Source organism: Octopus sinensis, linkage group LG17 (genome assembly GCF_006345805.1).
Source record: "Octopus sinensis linkage group LG17, ASM634580v1, whole genome shotgun sequence".
Classification (NCBI taxonomy): Eukaryota; Metazoa; Mollusca; class Cephalopoda; order Octopoda; family Octopodidae; genus Octopus; species Octopus sinensis.
Genome location: NC_043013.1, coordinates 25,744,291 through 25,765,156, shown reverse-complemented (window position 1 = coordinate 25,765,156; position 20,866 = coordinate 25,744,291). Strand labels below are relative to the sequence as shown.

The 20,866-nt window shown below is 38.0% G+C and overlaps 1 protein-coding gene across 2 annotated transcripts; it reads right to left on the bottom strand.

Moving 5' to 3' along the window:
• Positions 1-689: 689 nt before the first annotated feature.
• On the bottom strand, positions 690-20,707 carry LOC115220970 (cytochrome b-245 light chain). Of its 2 annotated transcripts, XM_029791180.2 has the most exons (6): positions 20,560-20,707; positions 13,067-13,136; positions 9,006-9,080; positions 5,733-5,816; positions 3,454-3,535; positions 690-1,347 (listed from the first exon to the last, which is right to left on the bottom strand). In XM_029791180.2, exons 1-6 carry the CDS (start codon positions 20,615-20,617, stop codon positions 1,210-1,212), a joined length of 507 nt encoding a protein of 168 aa, XP_029647040.1. In that variant the 5' UTR covers positions 20,618-20,707; the 3' UTR covers positions 690-1,209. The 2 variants fall into 2 exon arrangements, with proteins under 2 accessions (XP_029647040.1, XP_036366355.1); XM_036510462.1 differs by lacking the exon at positions 5,733-5,816.
• Between the last annotated feature and the right edge of the window lie 159 nt (positions 20,708-20,866).

The window sequence follows — 20,866 nt, the reverse complement described above, 5'->3', positions numbered from 1 at the left end:
TTTTAATTACCTCTAACTTATATCTTATATTATATATATATATATATGGCAATGGTAATGTTTGAGAAATTGAAATAGCAAAATAGCAGATATTAAATATCTGTGAGTATAATGGTCTCTGTTTGAAAGTTACAATAATATATATGTGTGTATGTATTTTAAATGACACAGGCAAGGGACACTTACATTCAAAACTCTGAGTTTCTTGAGAACAATTTACGCAAAACATGTTATTGTTGTTTTGTTGTTGAAGTGTGTGTGTGTGTGCAATTGCCTATCTGTATTCATATTCTTGTGTATGTACATATGTGAGAGATAGACAGAGTGGGAAGTGATTAGTGAGACAGGGATACAAATGCTGTTCATCAGATCAATGTAATGCTTCAGAAAATATGTAAAAACTTTTTTAAAAAAACAAGATATAAAGAAAATATATACGAATAAAAAATATACATTTATAAAAAAAAAAAAAGAAAGAAAGGAACTGCATTTAATGCTGCAACAAGCTTAATGTTGAGTTTGAATGGAACTGGAAACATTTCTCAAGGTTGGAGAAATTAAAACATTTTGTGGAAGACAGTTCAAGGGAATGTTTAATGTGACTATTCTGATTGCAAAATAGGATAAAGGGATCACATGTGAGCAGCAGCAGTATTTTCTCTTTTTCTTTTCTTTTTTTTTTTGTTATGTTTTGTTTTGTTGAAGTAGGAAGAGGGTCCGAGATTGGCAAATGGAAGAAGAGAAATTGTTTTCTTAGACTGGAAATATGAAGTGATCTCAAAGACACCCAAGGGCCAGATAAGTGGCAGACTTAAATTTGATGCGAGTTTAACCATTGTAGCATTTGGATTGCTCTCTCAAATATAGCACCTGTTTATTCACATCATCATCATATTGTTTTGAATTAATTATGCATTATCTCTAATCTTTGAGATATCAATGATGTGATCATTTATATTTAGAAGGACATAGTAAATGTGAGCGGACAGACCCGGCCGGTGGAACATTAAATGCGTAGAATTATTTGGGCTGGATTTGGCCATTTTAAATGCTAATGGGTTAAATCTATCACCCAAAGATAGGAATTCTCACTTTGAGATTCAAGAGGTTTCCACATAAAGAGCCATCAACCAATTTTCATTCTCAAGATTTTTATGAACTTGATGCCAGGATTAAAAATGTTTGCCCAAGGTGTCGCAGAAGCTACAGCTACATGTGATTAACAGGAACTTCAGGCCTTCGAGGTGGTGGTCGTCTTTGAGGAACAGGTGTAATTGGGGCATCAACAGTTGTAGTACTGTCATTTTGTGGTAGATCCGCATGCCAATGCTCTCCTTTAAGTGCAGCCTGCAATAAGAATTGGAAATTAATTAATAGAAATAGAAATCCAAATTCAAAATCAGGATATTAACCCTTTCATTACTGTATTTATTTTGAGATGCTCTGTGTTTCTTTCAATTTTAAATATAACAAAGAATTTAGTAAAATAACTTGGTTATCATTAAGCTAGTGTTAGGAACATAAATTGTGGCAAAGGTTTGGTGGAAGATTTTAATTCAGATCTTTTGAAACGAGACATTTGTACTATAGAGTCAGAAGTGATTTCAGCCAGGTTGATATCAGAAGGGTTAAGAATTGTTTCTCTATTATATATTTTAACCCTTTTCTTACCATATTTCTGTTGAGATGCTCTGTGTTTCTTTCAATTACTTTAAATATAACAAAGAATTTAGTAAAATAACTTAGTTATCATTAAGCTAGTGTTAGGAACATAAATTGTGATTAAGGTTTGGTGGAGGATTTTAATTTAAAACTTATTAAAACAAGACATTTGTACTACAGAGCCAGAAGTGGTTTCATCCAGGTTGGTAATGAAAGGGTTAATCTTCTGTTTTAATTATCCCCCACCACTGAGTATTTTGTGCACTTCTTCCCCTATGGTCAATCTTTTATCTTTTACTTGTTTCAGTCATTAGGCTGTGACCATGCTGGAGCACTACTTTCAAGAAATCTTGTCACTGAGTTTGCCAGAGAATTACATTACATTACATTAAAGACACATACGTCTGTGGAGTACTCAGCCACCTATATTCTAATTCAATTGGTTCAACAACTGAGCACTCACTGTCAAAACTGACAGATACCCACTTACTTTGATTATTGAAGGAAGTAATTCTTTCAAATTTCAGCACAAGGCCTGCAATTTTCAAAGAGACAGGGCAAGTTGATTACATCGACCCCTCTACCTGAAAACTACTTTATTCTAGTGGCTATGAAAGAGTAAAAGCAATGCTGGCCTCGGCTGAATTTGATCTCAGAAAAATAAAAAGCCTAAAGAAAGGCTGCTGAGCACTCTTTCCCATTCATCATCATCATCATCATCGTTTAACGTCCGTTCTCCATGCTAGCATGGGTTGGACGGTTCGACCGGGGATCTGGGAAGCCAGAAGGCTGCACCAGGCTCCAGTCTTATCTGGCAATGTTTCTACAGCTGGATGCCCTTCCTAACGCCAACCACTCCATGAGTGTAGTAGGTGCTTTTTACGTGCCAGGCGAGGCTGGCAACAGCCACGGTCGGATTGGTGTATTTTACGTGCCACTGGCACGGAAGCCAGTCGAGGCGGCGCTGGCATCGGCCACGAGTCGGATAGTGCTTTTTACGTACCACCAGACCAGGGATCCTGGCTGGTTCAATTCGATTTCGCTTGCCCCAACATGTCTTCGCAAGCAAAGGGGGTTGGCATGGGTGCCTGTCGTCGGATGAGGTTCTATATCGACTTCACTTGCCTCAACAGGTCTTTGTGTCCAAGGGAGGAAAGGCATGCATAAGTGGGCTGGGCTCACTTGTCCTGCCTGGTCTTCTCACATACAGCATATTTCCAAAGGTCTCAGTCGCTAGTCATTTCCTCAGTGAGGCCTAAAGTTCGAAGGTCGTGCTTCACCTTCGAACTTTAGGCCTCACTGAGGAAATGACCAGCGACCGAGACCTTTGGAAATATGCTGTACGTGAGAAGACCAGGCAGGACAAGTGAGCCCAGCCCACTTATGCATGCCTTTCCATTGTGCTAACAATTTTGCCAGCTTGCCACTTAATTATACGAGTAAATAATTTTTAAAATGCTACTTACGAGGGGGTGCTGAAAAGTTCCTGGCTTTAAGGGTATCACGAAAGGCCTGGTTGGAGGCCCAACCTTCCAAGTTCCTTTACAAGGCTTATGAAAAGGACCAGCTGCAATAAGTGTGTGAATCTAAGAGGGGAATATGTTGAATAAAATCCTCCTGTATTTTCTTTTTTCCAAAGCCAGGAATTTTTCAGCCCCACTCATATTTGACATGTTACAGGTTTAATTATGGCAGGTGGGTCAGTATTTGAATATCAAGAATATAAAATAAAAGACACTGACTAAGAACTCAGACAAAATATGGATGTAAAAATGAATGTGCTTTACTAACCACAAAATAAAGTGCGCTTGTGAACAGAAGGCAAAGTCCACCAAGGAATGTTGGTAAAATAAATACAAGTGGAACACACATTCTATAAAAAGGAATTTAAAAAGAAAGAAAAGAAAATTAGCAAGAAAAATTATTATTACAAAATTTAATAATCAATAAATACATTTTTACTAATCTGTATTACCTGTTGTTTAATCTGAGGTTAGTTTGGTCTAGCTTTCCAGCCGTGACCATCACCTCTTTTTTTCTCTTAAGACTTCCTGCTATTGAGCTCTCACAAAAGTCTCTTACCACCTTATTCTGTGAAGCCCAGCATTCTCCAGATTGCTTTTACTACAGATTATTGTGTTGTATGTGATATGTAAGCAATTTAGTGAGAGTGGTCAGTGGTTTAAAGTATGAAAGTGTTTGTGGAAAAGTCCAGTAAATGTGCTTTTGAGAAGCATGTGTAAACGAATATCAGAAGGCAGCTTTTCAACAAAACTTTGTAATTTTATTCAAATAGTAATGAGAGCTGAAAAGTGATGAGTGAAGCGGACGTATGTGTAAGAGTCAGAGAAAAGCGTTTAAACTTATGACTGTATAAATGATTTGGTTGTAAGCTATTAAAAGCTAGCAGAGACTGATATAAGCTACTCATGATATAGGTGGAGCTGTGTTGATATAGACTAACTGAATAGGTACTTGCAAGGCGAAGTTGACAAAAACGAAATAGGATGTCAATAATGTGGTCAGCGTGAAAGCTTAATATGATTCAGATGCTTGCAGCGTTAAGTTGGTGAGAAAGACAAAAAGACAGGTCTCGTCTTTGGAGAATCGATGTGGTTCATTTCATGTTCTTCTACTGACTGTTTAAAAACGCATGCTCATCTATAGAGCAGATAACTGCTTTACGTATTAATACGTGCCCAGCTCTGATTCTTTTCTACACCAGGCACAAAGGCCCAAAATTTTGGGGGAAGGGGATCAGTCGATTAGATCAATCCCGAAAGGATGAAAGGCAAAGTCGACCTCACCAGAATTTGAACTCAGAACATAAAGCCAGAAGAAATACTGCTAAGCATTTTGCCCGCCATGCTAACGTTTCTGCCAGCTCTGATTGACTGAAGTATGCCATAGCGCAACTGTGCTATGCCGCAACAACCAAAATAGCTTTCCTGACTTCTACAAATGTGCTTCGATTTGCTTCTCTACAGTCCATACTTTTCACTTATCAATTCATGGCACCTTTCTATAGTCATACATCATCATTTAATTGCAACACTTGTACAAATAGTAGATGTCTATATCTACATTATTCAAACTCAAAGACTTCTTTAACCCTTTAGCATTCAGATTAGGGTTAAGGTTAATGTATTGCTCATTTATTCACATTGTTTTGAATTAATCAAGTATTTCGAGGTGTGAGAGGCTAGATATGGCCAGTTTGAACATATTCGACTGAATATGGCTGGTTTAAATGCTAAAGGGTGAAAAGAGAAATAAGCAGAAAATTCTTTTCTACTCTAGGCACAAGGCCCGAAATTTTAGGGGAAGGGGCCAGTTGATTAGATAGTATGCAACTGGTACTTAATTTATCGACCCTTGCAAGGATGAAAGGCAAAGTCGACTTCGGCGGAATTTGAACTCAGAATGTAAAGACAGATGACATATCTATTTCTTTACTACCCATAAGGGGCTAAACACAGGAGGGACAAACAAGGACAGACAAACGGATTAAGTCAATTACATCGACCCCAGTGCGTAACTGGTACTTAATTTATTGGCCCCGAAAGGATGAAAGGCAAAGTCAACCTCAGCGGAATTTGAACTCAGAACATAATGGCAGACGAAATACCGCTAAGCATTTCACCCAGCGTGCTAACAATTCTGCCAGCTCACCGCCTTAAAATAAGCAAAAAATTGACTGAATAGAATGCCTTGTGATATCTGCTCCAGCTCTCTGTGTTCTGAATATTCCAAGATCAAATCCTGCCAAAGCCAGCTCTTCTTTATATCCTCCCAGGGTCAATGAATAAAGTATCAATCAAGTACTAAGACCAATTCTTCTCTCTCTCTCTCAGAAAATGGCCAACTTGTGCCATGATAAGCATCATGAGGAACCATTCACAGTGTCTCTTCCTCTTGAAATGAAATAGGTTGAGCAAGCGACTAGCAAACACTTCTCATTGAAAAACTGATATTCTACTCAGATCATGAAGTGAAGAACTGATTTGCAGAACAACACAAAAGATAAACTTTAAAAAAGGAAGCAAACAAGAAATGGTTGGTACACTTACAAGAAATAGAGGACAAACCGAAAATAATATATTCTTGCAATCGGACCAAATAGGTTGACAAAAACTGTAAATGGAAACTGGCACCTGAAAATGGAAAGAATTTCAGTATATTTGGAGTAGCTCTATCATCAAGTGACTGGAAGATTTAATACAGCATATTTATTTTATTAATAATAAATTATAAATTTTATGTAAATTTTGATTATTATTACATGCTGCCACCACGTAAAAGGCAGCCCGTATACTAGGTGGTTGGCATTAGGAAGGCCACCCAGCCATAGAAACCATGCCGAAACAGACAGCTGGCGCCTGGTGCAGTCTACCACTGAATTGAAGATAGTGAATTAGCTTTGGCACCTCCCGCCTAGATGTTTGTAACAGTGTAAACCCTATTGAAAGTAATCAAGAACCAGTAGGCAGAGGTATGTCTTAAGATTAGCAGAGCATCTACAACATGTGGACTAGTTTGCTTATTAATTTTATATCCATTTCACCGTCCTCAGTTAACCTAACGCTAACCCTAACACTAGCCCCTAACCAGGGCTATAGAGGAAGGCACTTGTCCAAGATACCATGCAGTGGGACCGAACCAAGAATTATATAGTTGGGAAGCAAACTTCTTATCACACAGTATTTAATTAAGTTTTCTTTACAGTTTAATATCCTTCCTCCTGCGAACCATTTTGCCCCAAAGTAATCATAACTTGTCAATCAAAACTGAGGCGAATATAGTTTGGTGCTTTGTCCACTGAGCACAACACGAGTTTATAACACTCTAACAGATTATAACGTGGTCATGAGAATCAAAGACTTAAGCTCTAAGTTAGATACTGTCTCTCGATGTATTTTTTTAAATAATGAAAATAGTGCTGCCAAACTGGCATGTAAAAAGCACCTGCTACACTCTTGGAATGGTTGGCGTTAGGAAGGGCATCCAGCTGTAGAAACATTGCCAGTCCTCGGTCAAACCGTCCAACCCATGCCAACATGGAAAGCAAACGTTAAACAATGATGAAGATGTATTGTTCGTGTGAATTTGTAAACTATTAATTGCTCACTTAGACTGTAAATTTGTCATCTATTAATTGCTCACTTAGACTGTAAATTTGTCATCAGCATGAAAAAAAAAAGCACCTGGTACACTCCATAAAGTGGCTGACTTTAGGAAGAGGATACATCCGTAGAAACAATACTGAAACTAACACTGGTATTCAGTAGGGCCCCATGTTCATGCTGGATCTTGTCAAGCTGTCCAACCGAAGACAGTGTGGAAAATGAACATTAAATGACGATAATGTCCTTTCGAACTAAATTATAAATCAATCTCATTTCCGGGTACTATGTAATAGTTTTTGCTGTAAACATTTCCATGCATTAAGCTAGTTACGACCGGACCATCAAACGATTGTGAAGGCCATACTCATCTCAATGAAGTCTACAGAAGCAAAATATCTAGAGTTGCTTCCCTTGCATACTAGATCCGAGAATAACATTGGTTTTAAAATTTAGCTTAAAGTCGGCAATTTGGGCGGCTGAGATAAGTCGACCTCAGCGCTTGACTATTATCTTATCTTATCAACACCGAAAGGCTGATAAGTCGAACCTGGTAGAATTTGGAATCGGAACATAAATGCCACAAAACATTTTGCTCGCCTTTGCTTAGAAAATGATATTAATTCTAAATACTTTTTCTAATTACAGTATTTCACCAAATAGCGATTAGAAATTATTTAGAGGTTATAAAAAAAAATCCTTAGTGTTGTGACTGTCTGGTAAGAAGCTTGCTTCCCGACTACATAGCTCTGGGTTCAGTCCCATTGCATGACATCTTGGGCAAGTGTCTTCTGCTGTAGCTTTGGGACGACCAAATCCTTGTGAGTGGATTTGAAGAACAGAAACTGAAAGAAGCCCATCGTGTGTTTGTAGGTATGTGTGTATGTATGTTTGTCCCACACCGCCACTTGACAACCAATGTTGGTTTGTTTACGGCTCCGTAACCTAACGATTCAATAAAAGAGACTGGTACAGTTAAAATATAGAAAGAAAAAGATGTTGGTTAAAGAAGACAAGATAAATTATGCTTGGAATAGAAAAAGCAGTGATGGTCACGATCGGAATGTCTTTCATGTTGATCTCAATCAGTTCTGATCTGGTATATCAACAGAACAAAACTTTTTAAATGAATTCTTTCCCTTTGCTCGTATTTCTATTTGACGTTTTCTTTAATGCAAGGGAAACAACTCTGTCACGACAATAATACCAATTTAAGACTGAAGTGGTAGAACCATTAAAGCATCGGGAAGAAAAATGCTTCACAGCATTTCTTCTGACTTTACCTTCTGGTTTCAAATTCCGCCGAAGTCGACCTTGCTTTTCATCTTCTCGGGGTCGGTAAAATAAGTACCCGTTGAGCACTAGAACTGATATAATCGCCTTATTCCACCTCACAAAAAATTCAGGCCTTCTACCTTTAGTAGAAAGGAAGATTAAGACGTATATTCGTTGCATGCTTTCACTGCACCACTGAGTGCAGTTCTGCTGTATTCCTCGTGTAGTGCAGTGTTTTGTTTCGGTGTCTGTAATAGAATTTACTTGTTAATTCTGGAACAAGAACTCGCACACCTATAGTTGTAGTTGTTAAGCCTCATATCAGCTTTGATGATTAAAAACGTTCCATCTATGACCCTCCCGTCATTTTCCCCCGATACAGTGTAAACTAGTGCCCAGAGTCACATTTTTTTAATGTGTCATTCGTTTGTAAGACAATAGGGCATGATTTCGTTCTTTTTTGAAATCAACAGCATGGTATAACTGGTAGTGAAGCAATTCAATTATATTTTCTTATGGTTTACTCAAATGAAGGACATTAGCCACGAGCCTTATCAGGGTCTCCTAGTCGAGTAGACAGAAGTTACCTTTATATCAGCAGAAATTTCTCCTAAGAGCCTGAAACTGGAGTTTGCTAAAGGGCTCCCTATATGCCAGGTGGTGAAGATGTGAATTCAGGAAATAGATTAATATATTGGCCTCAAATTTTGGCACAAGGCCAGTAATTTCAGAGGAGGGGGAATAGTTGATTACATTGACCCCAGTGCTTAACTGGTGCTTATTTTATCAACCCCAAAATGATGAAAGGCAAAGTCGACCTTGTGGTATTTGAACTCAGAATGTAAAAACATGAAATGCCACTAAGCATTTTGCCTGACATGCTAATGATTCTGTCAGCTCACTGCCTAATTAATAGATTAGTTTACCATCTAAATGAATACTTACTTTCTGGGTGAACTTTTCCCTTTAGCTCGCAGACTGCGTGGGTATTCAAACAAGAAAATAAAAACACCTGCTGCTCTAAGAAGTGCTAAGGAAAAACTTGGAAATCATAAAACATATCAAATTGGTAGAGTTTTAAAAAAGGTGTTTGAAAACATCAGTGAGAGAGAAAGAGAGAGATTAACTCTTTTGATACCAACCTGGTTGTAACCACTTCTGGCTCTGCAGTACAAATGTCTTGTTTTCAAAGGTTCTGAATTAAAATCTCCCTCTAAACCTTAGTCAGAATTTATGTTCCTGACACTAGCTTAATGATTACTAAGTTATTTTACTAAATTCTTTGTTATATTTAAAGTAATTGAAAGAAACACAGAGCATCTCAACAGAAATATGGTAACAAAAGGGTTAATATAAACAGGCACAAGTCATAAAAACAAGGAAAAGCCCCTAGTTCAGTGGTTCTCAAATATTTTTTACCTATGGACCCCTTTGATTCCTATTTTACTCATAGGCATTTGATTCTAAAATCTCCATTATACTTTTATGATTAAATATTATGAAGAACTGTAGAAGACATTTAAATATCTTGTGGGTTGTAGAAATATTATGAATCTGTTGCACATAAATTCTAACACCAAAATCCACTGACCAAGAGAGTCAAGGTTGGAGCTGAACCAGGTGTTAAATAGCAACAACGAAAACAACTGAAAAATTGTATTCCCACTTTTACTTCAGTTGTAGAGACAAGATGGAGCAGTGGATAAAGTATTAGAATACCTCCTCACAGTTCAGATGTTCAAATCAGATGCAGGGTGGGTTTTATTATTTAATCATTTTGTTTTGTTAACATCACTGTTGAGAAACTACAGCATTATTGGTTAAAGAATCTTGACAAGCCAACAATAAATTCACTGTATTTCCTAAGAACAAAGTAACAAAGAAATGTCTGTAAGTTGGTGCAGCATTTCTTCTTGTGGATATTTACATTCTTTGCCAATATACATAAGCGAAAGACATACACACATATCTACACATGATGGTTGTCAACTAGTTAGACAAGCATGATCATCACTGACAGGTAGTATCAACAATGTCTGTGCAAAGGTTTTTCCTGCCACTAGCAATACCAAGGAAGACAGAGATAAGCAAAATGCAAGATCTTCCAGCTCAGCAGAGTAGCAGGTTTTATATACAAGTTAGCTTTTTCCTCGAAGGATGCCTTAACAAAGATCAAGTTTAACTCACACCCAATGAGTTTACTGTGCGTTTGGACACCAACCAGGGTATTTGTACATCCTGATACTCATTGAAATTTAACTAATAGCTGGGACCTTAACAGGTGTTACTTCTCCAGGTCAGAGCAGACCTGGGAACAACAGTGGCAAAGAAATTATTCCACACACTGCATAACTCTGAAATCCCAGAACCAGATGCAATTTAAAGTCATACCTGGGACATATCTACACCTATATACAGACACACACACATTAGTAAATGTAAGCACAACAAACCTCACATAATGATTTGGGATAGAGAAGAAAAATTGTGTACAGTTGCAGAAATTAGCATAAACCTGAAGATCAGTGAAAACACCTATGCTGAACTATTGAGAAATCTGCAGTTACTCTAACCAGATTACAAATTCAGGTTTATACCTGTAATTATTGGGGCTCTGGGATATGTAACACACTGCCTAAATACTAATCTTGAGAAATTAGGCTTCTCAAGACCAGAAAGGTAAAAGCTAATTCGAAGACTATAGATTGAATACATTACTGGAACTGTAAAAATCTATAAAACTTTCTAGAAGTTTATCATCTAAATATATATGAGCATGTCTAGATACGTAACTATATGCATGAGAATACAAACGTAAAACAAAACCGAATCTACATACATACATAGTATCATTGTCCTGAGTTCATGTTTTAAAGTGATTAGCTTTCCCTCAAGAGCTTGGTGTGAAGAGTTGCCATAAAGTTTCATTAATTTTTGTCAAAGGTAGAGTTGGTGAGGTGCAAACTCGTTTTTCTCCCTGTATTTTATTGATGTAGTTTATTGTTGCCACAAAATACCTGGTGAACAAGAGAGACAGTGATGTTCTTGTAATCCCAAGGTGCAACTGCATGTTTAGGCTATGTCATGTTTTTGTGGAAGACATCACGCTGTCCTAAAATGTCATCACGGTACTACCTCCCTATGCAGCTCAATTTACAATACCATTCATAAATACCAACTCAAGGAATACTGGTGGAATATTATTCCCATCAAAACTTCTGTCAAATGTAAACATAACAGGTTGGATATTGTTGTTTGGGACAGAGGGGCAAAGGTATGTACCATCATAGAGGTCAACTGCCTTGCAGATATAAATATCTCTTTGACAATCAAAGAAAAAGAGGATATCTATTGACAACTGCTTCGAAACCTCCAGCTTCTATATCCAGACTATGAATTTATATTCATACCAATAATAATTGGAGAACTAGGTTTTGTTAGTAAATGCTTAAAGGAGAATCTGGATAACCTGAGATTTTCAGAAAGAGAAATTGACTGGTTGATTCATACATCACAAGTGCAATCTGTGAGTAGAACAGTAAAAATATACAAGACTTTTCTCGAGTTCCAAATGTGGATTTGTCTGTGTTAACTACATCTCAAAGATGGAGCTTTGTATCCTTGGCAGAAACTGGTTCCCTCCTCAGTGGAAGATTTATAATAATTAAAAAATAGTAGAGACACACATACGAGGTCTGATCAAATAGTATCAGGACTGGTGCTATGGAAAGACAGCTACAACACATATCAGTTTGGCATTTAACCTCCTTCAAAGTAGTCCCCTTCCGAAGCCACACATTTTTACCCAGTATTGTTTCCATAGGTGGAAGCATCCCTGAAACTCCTTTTTGGAGACAGCAAGCAACTGTTTCATTGTATTCTCTTGGATTTCCTTGACATGTTGATATCTTGCAGGGGTCTTCCACTGTGAAGACTGAGCCTTGGTTTTGGGGTCATAGCCACAGACCCACAATTCATCACCTGTTATGACCGTTTTCAAAAAGTCTTCATCTTCCTCAACACAATGAAAGAGACCCTGCACAGCTGAAACCTGATCTTCTTTTTGAGTCAACCACACTCTATGCACTTTACGTTCAAGCACTGCTATAAATGGCAGAAGAGAACTTAGTGTGCATGTGTGACAGAGTTCAAAGTCGATCTGTGCCAAGCAGCTTCACCCTGTATACTTTAGCTCCATTACCATAGCAACAGCTTTCATACTCTTTGATCAAACTTTGTAAGCACACACATACATCATCATTTAACGTCTGCTTTCCATGCTGGCATGGGTTGGACAGTTTGACTGAGAACTGGTAAGCCAGGAAACTGCACTAGGCTTCAATCTGATTTGGCAAGGTTTTTACAGCTGGATGCCCTTCTTAATTCCAACCAATCTGAGAGGGTAGTGGGTGCTTTTTATGTGTCAGTCAAACAGCATTGACATCGGCCACACTCAAATGGTGCTTTTTACATGCCACCAGCACGGGTGCCAGTAGGACAGTACTGAATAAACATTTTATGCATAAAATAGCTTGAACCAGAAAGACTGAAATAAATTTGAATATTAAAAAGCCATATTTACAATGGACGGATGTGTCCCCACCTTGTTTGTTGTCACTACAACATTTCGGCTGATGTACTCTCTAGCCTTAATCAGATATCCTGATGGAATTTCGAACCCAACCCTTTCTACAGCTGAATGCCCTTCCTAGCACCAACCATTCCAAGGGTGTAATGGCTGGAGAGTACATCAGTCGAAACAGTGTGGCAACAACAAACAAAGTGAGGATACCTATCTGTCTAATGTACATAATTCCTCATCTCTAAAATATGGAACAGTATTAAAAAGATTCTCTGCAATATAGAAATATAAGAATATAAACACATTTGCTCATTGCTTTTGGAATAAAAAAAGAGAAGGGAATCTCCTGATAATGGATATATAAATGAAATAATTCCTTAAAAAATAACAGATCTTTTTGACTTCATTCACATTAAAAGGATACACGCCATAAATCCCAAACTGCCATCTCTTGAAAAATCCAACAATGCCTATGATTCCACCAAGAATTGTAACTAGAAATAAAACAGAAAATACAATATTAGAAATAACCAAAAACAAAAAAAACAAAGGTGCTGGTGTGACTGCATGGTTTAGAAGCTGGTTTCCCAACCATGAAACCTTGGGTTCAGTCCTGTTGCAAGGCACCCTGGACGAGTGTCTTCTGACATTGCCTCTAGATGAGCAAAATCTTGTGAGCGAATTTGGTAAAAGGTAACTGGGTGGAAGCCCAGGGTGTGTGTGTGCACATTTGTGTGTATGTGTCTGCCCCACCATCATTTGACAATAGGTGTTGGTCCATTTACATCCCCATAACTTAACAGTTCAGCACAAAAGACCAATGGAATAAGCAGTAGCTTATAAGAAGTTTGCTTCCCAACCACATGGTTCCGGGTTCAGTCCCACTGTGTATCACCTTGGGCAAGTATCTGCTACTGTAGCTCCAAGCCAACCAAAGCCTTGTGAATGAATCTGGTAGACAGAAACTGAAAAAATATGAAAGCAGTGAGCTGGCAGAATCGTTAGCATGCCGGGCGAAATGCTTAGCAGTATTTCATCTACCGTTATGTTCTGAGTTCAAATTCCGCAGAGGTTGACTTTGCCTTTCATCCTTTCAGGGTCAATAAATTAAGTACTAGTTATGCACTGGGGTCGATGTAATCAACTTAATCCCTTTGTCTGTCCTTGTCTGTCCCCTCTATGTTTAGCCCCTTGTGGGCAGTGAAGAAATAAGAAACTGAAAAAATCCCATCATATATATATATATATGTGTGTGTGTGGGTATGTGTTTATTGGCTAACAATGTGCTGAGGCTGAGACATGTCCAGTGAGCAAGCATGGTCGCCATTTGTGAGACAGGATTTTCTGCAGCTCATCTCATTGACAGAGCTATAGTTCTGGATTAAGCATAGACCAAGAATGGGTGCTAGGCTCCTGGAGTGTTGGCAAGCACTCACAGCATTCTGTCAAGTCGGTGGAAGTTCCACTATAGATTTCTATAGGAAATTAGTGGTAGGTAAGAGTGACAACATCCCTGGGAGGGATCAATTAGCTAGTCTTTTCCAGAAGACTTTTGGGACAGGGACAATGGAAATCTTCCAGAAATTTCTGGCCTGACAATGCTACCAGCGAGCTCTGCTGGTTCAAGACAAGCTCTTCAGACACATCTGTCCAAGATGTTTGTAGGGCAACAAAACTGTCCTACATATACTCATCCAGTGTTTGAGCATTACTGACTCATGGAGCTTTGTCGAATAGCTGTTGACGTATGTAGGACGGATCTGGTTATCAGCTGAGTCTATTGTGAAGATTGTCCTGTCACCTTGCTTTGGCCAGGAAGGAAAGACAGTTTTCCTGTCTGGTGGCGAAGGAGTTAGTGTGGTGGACAAGACTGAAAGGAGTGAAGACAAATATTTTCCTCTCCAGTCAAACCCTCATTGACTTTTACAAGTTCCAATTAAAAAGGAAAGTAAGGGTGGAGATAGAAGTTCTGCTCCCAGTATTTTTGTTGAAAGGTGGGTGAATGTGATGAAGATGACCTGTGTAAATGGGCCTAGACTGAACATTCGTTTGTAAACCGGAGGAGTTGTGAAGGAGAGAGGCATCTGCTGAGGTTCACTTAGTGGTTGGGATAACCAGGATGTGTGGTTGTCCTTGGGATGAACTCAACACTTTTGAGGATTTTATAGTTTAATTTTATTGTTAATTGTTATTTTTACAAGACTTTGTACTAAACCATATTTGTCCCTATGTGTTTTGTGTTCGGCCCTTGTGGCCAATAAAGAAACTATTATTATTATTAGTTATTTGTCAGAGTTTTGTCACACATTCTGTGTCTCCTCTTGTCCCGTCTATTCCTTTTTCAGCATGTAACAAAAGAAGCCTAACAAAAATCTAATAATAACAATAACAACAATAATGATAATAATGATGATGATGATGAGCCAGACATAGTCTTAATTGAGAAAGAAAGCAAACTATGCTGGATCATAGATATAGCATGCCCAGCTTACAACAAGGTATGCGATAAGGAAGAAAGAAAAGTTGAGAGATATGACAGATTAGCTTGGAAGTTAAGCAGTTGTGGTCGATGAAAAAGGTGGTAGTAGTACCAATAGTTGTCAGGGCCCTGGGAACAGTGAGCAAAAATCTTGAGAAGTATGTGGAATAAATAGGGGCTGCAATAAGGATAGAGCACTTGCAGAAAACAACACTGTTTGGAACAGCTCGAATACTCCAGAAGGTGCTCGAAAAATAAGAAGTGTTACCTTAGTTCACTGGTAGTGAACAGCTGACACTGTAACACATCTCCAGCATTAGAAGCTGTGCAAAGGCAATGATAGTAATGATAATGATAATAACAATAATAAATAATAACAACAACAATAAGAAGAAGAATAAAGTTTAAGTGAAGATCAAATATATAGTTCATGTGTTTATTGGCAAAAAAATTACCATCTCCAAATATAACTCTGTGTGTGTGTGTGTGTGTGTGTGTGTGTGTGTGCGTGCGTGTGTGTAGGACACTACAAGTGGTTACATGATACATGAACTCATTCACTGATGACAAATGATGTGGAACAGGGAGTTTCTACAATAAATCAAAAGTAAGACACATCTAGCAATTGTTGAAAGAAAATTTGATCGTTATCTGAACCTTTTAACTTCAAGTACTTGAGTCTTAAATGAGAAGAGACACAGTCCAACCCAGTTTACAAACAATAAAGTTCATGACTCTTCTATGAAGGCAATAGGATTGACTTATTCCGTGACAAGAAACACTATTCATAGCAGTTTATCTTACGTTTTTTAAACTTAAAAATAAACAACAATAAGGCGCAGGTGTGGCTGTGTGGTAAGAAGCTTGTTTCTCAACCATATGGTTCCGGGTTCAGTCCCACTGCATGGCTGATTGCTTATTTTTAGAATGACATTGTAGGGCATGTGTGAGAGGCTGTGTATAGCCAGTTTCAACATAAATTAGGTAGAATATTTTGGCAGGATATGGTCAGTTTAAATGTTAAAGAGTTAAACTTAATGCATCCCTTAAAGACTCTTACATTTTTGAAGTGAGGGACCTTAATTTCATCCAACTGAGAGTGTAGCACAATTTTTGGAACTTTTCAAAATGAAGTCCTGACAGGCAAGGACTCCCAGAAAAGCTATTTACATCGACCTTGAACATCTGTTTTGTTATGTTACCGCAGAGTGTGATCGCTTTCTCTGATAAAGAAAACCAGTATTGAAGGCTTTACTAGTTATTTTAACATTGACAAGAAAAAGTCCTCTTTAGTCAGAAAAAGCTTCACAACATGAGTTGCACTTTCTGCAAATCATCATACCAGTCTTCAGTTTTCATATGAATGAGCATTGCAACCCATTGCATCTAGTTTCATTGTTGTCCTTCACAGTCACAAAAAATGTTAAAAATCGTATGAAATGTATGAAAAGTGATTTTCAAACATTTAAGAGAACAGTCACAGCTGTGCCTATCCTAATTTTATTCTATCTATAGAAATTGATTTCAAATTTTAGCAAATGGCTAGCAATTTTTGAGGGAAGGGGTATGTCAATTACATCAACCCCAGTGCATAACTGGTACTGGTTTTTTCAACCCTGAAAGGATGAAAGTCAAATCTGACCTCAGAATGTGAAGACAGACGGAATGCCATTAAACATTACTCTCCTATCTCACTGCCTTAATTCTAACTAGACATGGCAAACATTTTCCAAATATCACTGAATTTCTCTCCTAAATCAAACTTTTTTTAAAGCATCAAGATTACTGTATAACAGAATCCTTTTATAACTCCCTTTGTCGCTACTGCTTTCACTTCCACTTGATGGCTTTCTTTCTAGTCATTTGGAATAATGGTAAGGCACAATACTTTATTATATTAGTAGCAAAATAAGGTGACGGGTTGTCAGGATTGTTAGCATGCCAAACAGAATGCTTAGTGGCATTTCATCCATCTTCATATTCTTAGTTTAAATTTCACCAAGACCGACTTTGCTTTTCATTCTTTCGGGGTCAATAAGACGAGTACCAGTTGAATACTTGGGTCCCTGTAATTGACTATCCCCCTCCCTCAAAATTTTAGTTCTCATGCCTATAGTAGAAAGGGTTATATTAGTAGCAAAATGCTAATTCCTTTCCTCTTCTGGTGACTTTGAAGTCTTTGGTTCCAGTTGATGGCGGAACTCTACCAGTTGGTACTCAGGTTTGTGCCTCAAATGATTCAGGCTCAGTCAAGTTTCAGTTTCCATTTACCAAATCCACTCACAAGGCTTTGGTCAGTCTGAGACTATAGTAGGAGACACAGATGTTTGCCCAAGTGTTCTCACTGTCATGCAAGGGGACTGAAGCCAGAGCCATGTGGTTAGGAAGCAAGCTTCTTACGACATAGCTATGCCGGCCGAAGCTTTGAAGTCACTGATGCCCTTCTTGCAAAATTATGATATGTACTAAAAAAAAATTGAGTATTTCTTCATTTTAATATTTAATTGTGTTTATTATAACAACATAGAAACAAGCATCAACATGTATATATAGAACACAGTGAGAGCTGTGTGTGTATATATACATGTTATCTAATATTTCATGTGTGAGAAAAAACAGGCACTCACATATTAGTTAATACAATGGGTCTTTAGTATAATTAATTAAAAACAATAGAATCATTATATTTTATTAATACAATAAGACTATGATATTGTGTTTTCATAATAATAATAATAATAATTGTTTCAAATTTTGGTACAATTGTAGAGTAGGGGATGGTCAATAACATCACCCCTAGTACCTAACTGGTATTTTATTTTACTGCCAGTGCCCCCTGACTGGTTCCCGTGCTGGTGGCACATAAAAAGCACTATCCAAACGTGATCGATGCCAGGCCTGCCTGACTGCCTCTTGTGCCAGTGGCACATAAAAAGCACCCACTACACTCTCGGAGTGGTTGGCTTTAGGAAGGGCATCCAGCTGTAGAAACATTGCCAGATCAGATTGGAGCCTGGTGCAACCTCCCGGCTTGTTACTCCTCAGTCAAACCATCCAACCCATGCCAGCGTGGAAAGCAGACATTAAACAATGATGACTCTGAAAGGATGAAAGATAAAGTTGCTTGACCTCAGCAGAATTTGAACTCAGAATGTAATAACAGACAAAATGTTGCCTAACATTTGATTCTACCAGTTTGCAGCTTTCAACAATAATGACAACAACAATATCATCATCATCGTTTAAGGTCCGTTTTCCATCCTTGTATGGATTGAACAGTTTGACTGGGGACTGGCAAGCCAGGAGATCACACCAGGCTCCAATCTGATCTGCCAATGTTTATACAGCTGGATGCCCCTCCTAATGCCAACTACTCCGAAAGTGTAGTGGGTGCTTCTTACATGCCACCAGCACAGGAGCCAGTCAGGTGGCACTGGCATCAGCCATACTCAGATGGTGCTTTTTACGTGACACCAGCACAGGAGTCACTCGAGGCAGGGGTGCTGGGATCGACCAAATAATAATCTTTTCTACTAAAGGCACAGGACCTAAAATTTGCGGGGAGGAGACTAGTTGATTAGATGACCCCATTGTTTCACTGGCACTTAATTTATTGACCCCGAAAGGATGAAAGGCAAAGTTAGCCACAGCGGAATTTGAACTCAGAACGTAAAAATGGACAAGCCAAGTATAACAGATAAGGCCACATGTGGCAGCACAGATGGTTGTGGTTAATAACAATGATTGGCTGCAACATTGTATGAACTGACACAAGGCACACACACATATCATATATATTATAGCCATGGTTGTGTGGTAAGAAGCTTGCTACTCAACCACATGGTTCCAGGTTCAGTCTAACTGCATGGCATCTTCTACTATAGCCTCATGCCAACCAAATCCTTGTGAATGGATTTGGTAGATGAAAACTGAAAGAAGCCTATTGTATATATATATATATATATATATATGTGTGTGTATGTCTTTGTGTCTGTGTTTGTCCCCAACTACCACCTGACAACTGGTGTTGGTGTGTTTACTTCCTTGTAACTTAGCAGTTCGGCAAAAGTGACCGATAGAATAAGTACTAGGCTTACAAAGAATAAGTCCTGGGGTCGGTTTATTCAACTAAAACCTTCCCAGTCTATGAGAGCAGTGACACCCAATAAGAACTGATACGGGCTGTGTCGGTCCGTCCAATCCTTGCCTGGATGTAAAACGCAGGTAAAATGATACGTGCGAGTGGGACAGAGTGGGTAACATTGTGTTTGCTAATATTATTTGCATCCGCGATAAAACTGCCAACAAATTAAATGAGAAATTAGTGCAAAGTAGATTTAGTCTAATAGCCCGCACCCACATCCGTTGTTTTTATGTCTGGGAAAAAAAAAATTGGCAATTGAGACAAGGAGCAGAAAATATCGCATATGCAACTTAAAGCTAATCAACAGGCAACAGACTATATGTACAACACGGATGTTAATCGTTATAAGTAGACACTCTTTCGGTAAATGTTGAGCAAATATAAAAACAATTAATCCATTGTAAAATACAATACATTCATTCTAATCAACTACGTCAAAACAATGCATTTATCTACTGTTGTTTATCTTATATCCGACTCCTACGAGAGCGGGGTTAAACCGATACATCGGTCCGTGGCCAGGAATGCCGAAGGACCCGTAACTATCCGTTGAGCCCTTCCCTGAAAGAAAAAAAAAATTGAATAAAAAATACTTCCTTACCCTTTTTTTAATTTTGAAAGAAATACCCTGCCCCGTCGCTCCGAGTGTTCCGAAAGCTACTTTTGCTAAATTTCTCTCGGAGAACCTGCTCGCGTCATCGACGATCGAGCAGGTCGATGATCAAAGGTATTCTGGCGGAATTGTGCAATATAACTCCTCATAGCATTCTATTTTTTTAGAATTTTCCAAACATTTTTGTAAATTTGTGTTCTATACACGGGAATTCATACGACTATGCAAAAACAAACAAAATTTAGTGCAAGATTTAAGGACTACTTAGCTGTCATTTTTAGCACATCTCACGACCACCCATACCCTCGTTTATTTGTCAGTCTGACGTGTATTGTTTTCCAATATCTTTGTCCCCATAAACACATTTAATGGTTTATTGCTGGGATTTAAATTCAGACTGTGATTTTTAAAAAATTCGAAAAATTCAAAAAATTTTTTTAATTTCGAAAAAAAGTTAAAAGGGGTTATATGGCGTGCTTAAAGCAGAATTTCACCGGCATTCCAGCAATGACCATCCCGTTTTTTCTTTGGATATAGAGTAATGGGTTCTTAGAAAAAAAAAGCGATCTCAGAAACAGAAACATTGAATAATGCCCAATTAGTATAAATAGAAAACGAGAATAGATTATACATTACAATGATGGGAGAAATAAATAAATGAATATAAAAAAAGATATTTACTTAATGAACTTGCGATTGCTTGCTCGTTTGCCCACATAGCCCATTCGATTTGCCCCATGGTTGAGTTCAGATGTGACGATCCGATCAGAGAAGTGGTCAACACGTATCATCAGCTGTAATGACACTATAATACAGAGCTATCATATATTGTCATGTCAACACAAATACACTGTCATAAATAAAGAAATAAAACATTTCAAAATTTAAATAATAAAAAGAAATTATTTCCTTTTAAAATTTTCGCTTAATATTTTTCTGTAATATATTTACCACTCTAATTAATATTTAATTACAATAATAGTAAATA

Excerpts from the sequence above, each read along its gene's own strand:
- LOC115220970 (XM_029791180.2), bottom strand. The coding sequence starts at position 20,617 with ATGGGGCAAATCGAATGGGCTATGTGGGCAAACGAGCAAGCAATCGCA. Across the intron at positions 9,081-13,066 it reads CAGTTTGGGATTTATGGCGT|AGCAGCAGGTGTTTTTATTT; the intron begins GTATCCTTTTAA and ends AGCACTTCTTAG. Across the intron at positions 5,817-9,005 it reads GGGAAAAGTTCACCCAGAAA|GTGCCAGTTTCCATTTACAG; the intron begins GTAAGTATTCAT and ends TTCCATTTTCAG.